This window comes from Gossypium arboreum, chromosome 6, assembly GCF_025698485.1.
Source record: "Gossypium arboreum isolate Shixiya-1 chromosome 6, ASM2569848v2, whole genome shotgun sequence".
Classification (NCBI taxonomy): Eukaryota; Viridiplantae; Streptophyta; class Magnoliopsida; order Malvales; family Malvaceae; genus Gossypium; species Gossypium arboreum.
In genome coordinates, this window is record NC_069075.1 from 12,014,235 (window position 1) to 12,021,259 (window position 7,025).

At 33.8% G+C, this 7,025-nt stretch overlaps 2 protein-coding genes across 2 annotated transcripts; one reads left to right on the forward strand and one right to left on the reverse strand.

Moving 5' to 3' along the window:
* The first annotated feature begins 312 nt into the window (after positions 1 to 312).
* LOC108484796 (uncharacterized) lies at positions 313 to 3,768 on the forward strand. Its single transcript, XM_017788696.2, has 6 exons — positions 313 to 935; positions 1,306 to 1,458; positions 1,792 to 1,956; positions 2,026 to 2,543; positions 2,763 to 2,976; positions 3,078 to 3,768. The coding sequence occupies exons 1-6, from the start codon at positions 350 to 352 to the stop codon at positions 3,506 to 3,508; spliced, it is 2,067 nt and encodes a 688-aa protein (XP_017644185.1). The 5' UTR covers positions 313 to 349; the 3' UTR covers positions 3,509 to 3,768.
* Positions 3,769 to 6,291: 2,523 nt separating this feature from the next.
* On the reverse strand, positions 6,292 to 6,759 carry LOC108484797 (probable transcription repressor OFP9). Its single transcript, XM_017788697.1, has one exon. The coding sequence runs from the start codon at positions 6,757 to 6,759 to the stop codon at positions 6,292 to 6,294; it is 468 nt and encodes a 155-aa protein (XP_017644186.1).
* Between the last annotated feature and the right edge of the window lie 266 nt (positions 6,760 to 7,025).

Genomic DNA, 7,025 nt, shown 5'->3' on the forward strand with positions numbered 1-7,025 from the left:
ATTCATAACCTATACAATTTGAGTAACAAATGAGCCAGCCGTCAGATAGGTATATACAAGGACAACCGTATCAGTATCTAGCCATGATAATATGATATAACAAATTTGATTTGACATCGATCTTAGTAGGAAACTGTAATTTGGTGTGAATCAGATTATGTTCTTAAGATGCCTTGCGTTCTGTTAGCTTTACAAAATGCTCACGAATCCTTCAACTTTTGTTTTTGCTGGTTTTCAGCTTTATCAACTATTTAAGCAAAGTATAGATGCGACGTACGTATATTTCAGCTATTCGCTATAAATTAAAACCTCCCCAGTGAGTGACCGAGTTATACCAAAAGTTTAGGCAATGGCGGAAGAACTAATTATCCCCGAATCTGATATGAAAATTTTCGATGATATGGGAGAGGCTTATGCCAAACTTCTGGCAAACGACACTCATGGTTTGGAAGAGATTTTCCGGAGAAATAACGAAGCCTTGTTCCACCATATCACGGTCAGTAGGGACACTGTGTTTCACATTGCAGCTTACAAAGGTTGCCAAGAAATGCTTCGAACCCTGCTTAATTTGGTGAAGTCGCAAACAAAGAAGCGCGAGGTGTTGAAGATGAAGAACGTTTATGGGAACACCGTCTTCCATGAACTGGTCACCACTGCCAACTCCGAAGCTGCTGATTTGTTAATGAAGGAGGTGTTGTTCTCTGACGGCCGGCCATTGAATCATGAAAATGATATAAGGGAGAGGGAAGAGATACTGGCGGATCGGAACAATTTGGGGGAAACCCCATTGTTCAGAGCTGCCGAATATGGCAATATGTCGATGGTGAAGTATTTGGCTACACAGATTATACGAATGGGAGGAAATCTTCACAAGCATTACACTAGAGATGATGGACTCTCCATTCTTCATGTTGCTGTGGTGGGCCAACACTTTGGTATATATCTTTTTATTGCTTCGTTTTGAAATATTATTAAATTATAGCACCTCTTTAAATTTGATATGAGATTAAATTTGATAGTTAGCATACTTAAAACATATTAATTAAATTGTAATTAGGTTTATGCTTATAATATGAATAATTTGGATTCAACCTGTTAAAAGTGTTAAAAATAATAAATGAGCATCAACAAAATTTAGAATCTAGATAAGATATTGATACAATAAAAGCTCAAATAAAATATTTTAAAGTTTAAAGACTAATTTATAATGTGATGATAGTATAAGAGTGTTTGATAGAATTATCCCAAATATGAAAATTTAAGAATGTAATTTTTGCATTTCAATATATATTTTTTGTTTTTCAGACATTGCTAATTGGCTAATGGAAAAGGAACCACAACTTGCAACATACAAAGACCAGAGCGGGAAGACGAGTCTTCATCTGTTGGCTAGCATGGGGAATGCATTTGAGAGTAGTTCAATTGCCCTCGGAATATTCAAGGAGCTCATCTACTATTGTATGTCTTTCTTTTTTTGGTGCAATACTAGTGCATGTCTTTTAATTCACCACCTACTACTGTATGCATTTTATTATTCAGTTTATATAATATATTCTGGTTATATATTTATATATTCTCAACAAATTATCTAATCATTTATAGTGTAGGAAATCTACTATAAATTTTATTATTATTTAAGTGTTGATTAATTTAACTAAGCCAAAGTTCAACTAAAAATATTTATCTAAACCCAGTTTGACACTAATTTTTTTAAAAAAATACACATTCACTTTTTATATATATCAAAAACAACTTTTAAATATTGAGTTTAATGGCATTGTTTGTGTAAAGGCCTCCCACATGGATCATGTCATGGGCATGAGAGCAATGAGCTTCCATTAGACTCGCAAAAGAAATATTTGGAGCAGGGTGAGGCAAGTAAAGCTCGGAATCAACCAGAACGCTCCAATGGTACTTCCAAGTTGTACTGCGGTGTTTGGAGGTGCCTTGCACAAGGTTAGAAATCACCTTTCCCCATGAATATATGTATGGCAATTATATGTGGTTATATTTATTTATTTACAGGATGGAACATGATCGATCGGATGTGGAAGCAAAAGAAAATGCATGCATCAGCTGTTAAACTGGCGAGTACTCTAGTGCGGACCGATACATCTTGGTTCGACTCTCATGAAACCGAAGAGGGCGATACAATTTGCTTGGAAAGAAAAGAAGGAGAAAAGGCCAAGGATGAGAAGAGTGCTGCCAGCGGAATAAAGAGCTCATCGGAGCCCGACACGCCGTTGATAATTGCGGCCAGCACGGGAATCGTTGAGATTGTGAAGGAGATACTCCACATGTACCCTCAAGCAGTGGAGCACATCAGTAAAACCGGACAGAACATACTTCATGTCGCCATTTTACATCGTAAATACAAAGTGTTTAATCTGGTTAACACTAAGGAAGAGGCCAAGAGGTTGGTACGAGGGATCGACAACGATGGCTGCACCATATTGCACCATGCTGCCGACATCAAATATTATCAGGGCGGAACCATACCTACCCCAGCCCTCGAACTGCAACAGGAGTTGAAATGTTTTGAGGTAATTTCCTATTTTTAATTTTTTTTTTTCATTTTTATAATTTTTTAAAATAATTTATAGCTGGATCTTCCGGTCAAATCAATTGAAGTAAAAATGGATTTAAACAACATTGAATTTTACTTGATCTAATAAAATACTTATTCTATCTGCAGTTTCCTTTTTCCCGTGTATAGTCTGCGTTAAATTTTCTTTAGTAATTCATGCATGAAAATGTTGCAGGCTGTGAAAAAAAAAATGCCGGTGCATTTCACCATGCACCGCAACAAAAATAACATGACAGCAGATCAGCTGTTCAAGGACATGCACAAAGATCAGCTTAAATCGGCACAAGAATGGGTGAAGAACACCTCACAGTCATGCTCCACCGTCGCCGTGCTCGTGGCTACCGTCGTCTTCGCCGCAGCGTACACTGCCCCAGGAGGCTTCCATCCGAGTAAGCACTTTTAAAAAAAATCTCATCACTTGTCAAAAAAAAGATAAACACTAGTAAGAAACAAAGGTTTTTGATCATCGATGACATTGGAATGGCACCAGATGGACGCCCCATCCTCCTGGAAAGACCTATGTACTCATTTTTCACGGTGATGGACGTGGCGGGGCTGGCGAGCTCCTTGACGTCGGTGGTGATATTCCTCTCCATCCTCACATCTTCGCAGGAGTACCAAGATTTTCTCAACACGGTGCATCGGAAACTCTCGCTGGGCTTCATATTCCTCTTCTTCTCCGTGACATCGACGATGCTGACATTCACGGCCACGATTCTTCTGCTGGTTCATCTGCAGAAAAAATGGACTGCAACGTTAACATATGCGGCTGCCTTCCTTCCAATTTGCGTATTCGCATTGTTTCAGTTCCCTCTGTATTACCGGTTCTTCATTGAGGCTGGGAAGGGCATTCTTGTTTACCTTAGGAGGAACATGCCTGGCTACTGGGAGTTTCTTCGGATTGAAGAGTATGTTTATTGATTTAACCGCACCAACATCAAAATGGGAAACTCTACTCCATATGCTGGGTTTGGTTTAAGCCCGTTTCACTATTATTGATTTTTTTTTTTTTGATGATTTTCCTTTGTCTATTTGAGCCTTACTGAGATTCAATAAAACATGTGTAAGTGCTCAAAAAAAAAAAACACGTGTAAATGTTTATTTTTCATTAACTCTCGAAATTTCTCTTGATTTCTTCCTTTTGTGGATTTAGTCTTTTAAATATAATTTTATTATTTTTAGTATTTTTTTATTTTCCGAAATGTGCATGTATTTTCGGTCATGGTAATATATCTATATCTATATCTATATAACCAATTTTTAAAATATTTAAAATATTTAAAAAAGAGAAAAAATATAAATTATGTTTAACGGTAAAAAAAAGATTGTATATTTGAAAACGGTCACATCAATTTTTGTAATAAGAAAAAGATTCTGACTCATAAATTTATACTTGAAATTATATTATTTTTCAGTATTTAATTTTTTACCATAAGTAATACTTAAATATTTTCTCTCTCAAGTTGATATCTTCTTTAGTCAAATTATTATAAGTATATTTTTAAAAAAGTTTTAACTTATAAATTGATATTTAAACTATGTTATTTTTCTCATTTTAATACTTAAATATTTTTTTAGCCACAAGTGATACTTAAATTACTTTTTTCCAAGTTGGTACCTCTATGTTAGCCAAATTGTTACATCTATTTATTTTTTTAAAAAGATAATCAATTAAAAATTATCGTGTGCAAAAAAGACAAAAAATATTATTTTCTTTATATATTTTTAAAATATATATTTCAAATTCATAAAATTTTTAAAAATAGAGAGAATCAATTTAGTTTGTTCAACCAGTTTTTTTAACTCACTTCAATTTATTTATATTGGTTTGTGAATCAACTAATTCAATCATTATCTCTGGACCAATTTTTGATCCCATTGGTCAATTTTGTTTGGTTATGAAAACATTGGTTTTGATCGATCAAAGAATTTTTTGGATCCCATAAAGTTGAGCAAATAGGTGGTTAAGTTCAAAAATAGAATTAATTACCAGCGTCTCAATCTCGAGAGGGTCAATTTTGAATGTTGTTTGCATTGTTAGAAATTATAAAGAAAGAAGAATAGAAAAAAGAAAATAAAGAGAGAAAAATAATGTAAAATAAAATAATTAAAAAATATTTTTTAAAGTTTATATGACGTGGCAATCTATTATTGGTTAGAAATTTTTTAACGGATATAACATTTTGGAGTGAAATGGGTAACGAGAGAATAATTTAGATGCCAACTTGGAAAAATGAGTATTGTTTAGGTATTAACTTGTGGGTTAAGTCTATTTTTTCAAGCACGTAATGGTTTGACTAATAAGATACCAACTTGGGAAAAAATAGTTTAGGTACTTGACTAAAAAAAAAAAGTTTAGATACCATAGTGAAAAAAGAAATCTACTATTTAAGTACCAATTTGTGTATTAAAGCTAAGAAAAATCACATTAAGAGACAAACATTAACATGATTGAAATACACAATTTGGAAAATAAAAATTTAAAAATCAAAGTATAGTAAAAATGAAATCTACAAAAATCCCATAGTACAAGGACCTTACATAGAATTTAACCAAAGCGCATATACTCCTATAAGGCAGCTATAAAACCGCTGAACATCAAACAAAATTGATTACTCTTTTTTCTTTCTCACATATAGTTGTTTGAAATCCTTGCCCTGTTGATTTATATATATATATATATATATAATTCTCTAAATCATTTTTAAGTGAATAAAGTTTTGATTAAAATGACAAAATTATCAACATATTTTGAGTACTTGTCTTCTGTCATTCACATATGTACGTCACAAACATCAACTTTGTTAAATCATTTCAATTTAGACGGTGATGATGAATATGATCACTGATCAGTTCATTTCATTAATTCAGAGCAAGGGTTTAGAACGTGTCCAGCCAAGCAAAAGCCTCCATTTCTAATAGTGCAGGTAATTAATGGACAAATCCCAAGCTTCCAAAGCTTTTCAACAGAAAGGCCACTCACAAGTTGATTATGTTTCTTGTACTCTTTTTTTTCTTCAAAACAATGAATATAGAGACATAAAAAAAACTAACCATATCTGTATCACATACATATCAATATCCGACACATACCCCATTTTAAGTAACATAGATACACCGTTCTTGATCTGCAAGAGGAGTTGAAATGGTTCCAAGTCTGTCATTTCCAACTTAGTCTTCTTTATAAAAAATACTATGGAGGACTTTATAGTACAAGTCAGATTATATTTTACCCTATTTACTCAAAAGATCGGCATATTAGTTTCTGTACATTAAATTTAAGAGCAAACTTGTCATTTTTATTAAAAATTTTATTCATTTCTGCAGTTAGAAACTAGTCCTGTACATTAGCATAAGGTACACGTGGCACACCACATGTCATTATCTGGGAATTCTTTCGGCCATGCCAGTTTCTAAGAGTACAAATGAATGAAAATTTTTAACATAAATAACCAATTTGTTCTTTAATTGAATATATAAAGACTAATTTACTCATATTTTGAGTAAAAGATAAAATAAAATTTGACTCTTAATATAAAGGCTTTTATGATACTTTAACAAGGTATGAAGCACGAATGAACGACCAAACTGTTTGAGGACGTTGTTTGTATATATATGCCATGCGCCGCAGCAATGATAATCAGTCGATAAGTTTTTGCATGTATAAGTTGTATGGAAATTATTGAAAGATACAAATTGAGGGTTCAATGCCTTTTACAATATGAAAACAAATTTCTGCAAACCTCATGGAAAACTTCTAGTATAATCCCATGATATTCCTCAGAATTCATTGATACATAGTAATTCAAGAGGCTGCGCAGGTCTTTGGGCTGTTGAATCCGGTTCGCCATTATCATCTCAACCATAGACTCTCTAAAATCTTCTCTTGGATCGTAAGAACACTTTTCCATGGCAACCATAACAACAAATTTAGTCCCTTCACTTCTTTGTCCCCGTTTCGCTGCATGCTTTGTTACCTGCCTTTCATTAATCATCTGGTCTAGCCTCTCTTGAACAATGGCGTGTGTTAGGCTTGAAATCGACGCAAGCCGGTCAGAATCCGAGCTTTCTGCTTCCTCTGAAGAAGAGACACTAAGCCTGCAACTGCAACACAATGCCTTGCATCCTCTCAGTTGAGGCCTTTGGTTCTTATGTTGTTTAGAGGCTTTCATCTTCAAAGCATGGACATATGTGGTTCTTGGAAGGCAAAAGCAATCATTTATGCTTAATAGGCAAGTGGGTCACTTTTAAGCATCATTATGTCTTGAGTTTGAGACAATGAATATGTAAAAGGCTAAGAGTGGTTGGAAGTGTGATATTGGAAGGCAATTGGGGAACATTTGGTATTGTTAATTAAACTTATAATCATGATGTGGACTAATAAATCATTATTAATACTATCCCTTTATAGGTTCAGCCTACTATTTTATGAAGTAGA

Bases quoted from the DNA above. Each gene is read 5' to 3' on its own strand.
- LOC108484796 (XM_017788696.2), top strand. From the start codon at position 350: ATGGCGGAAGAACTAATTATCCCCGAATCTGATATGAAAATTTTCGAT. The intron at 1,459-1,791 runs GTATGTCTTTCT...GTTTGTGTAAAG, and splicing joins CAAGGAGCTCATCTACTATT to GCCTCCCACATGGATCATGT. The intron at 1,957-2,025 runs GTTAGAAATCAC...ATTTATTTACAG, and splicing joins TTGGAGGTGCCTTGCACAAG to GATGGAACATGATCGATCGG.
- LOC108484797 (XM_017788697.1), bottom strand. From the start codon at position 6,759: ATGAAAGCCTCTAAACAACATAAGAACCAAAGGCCTCAACTGAGAGGA.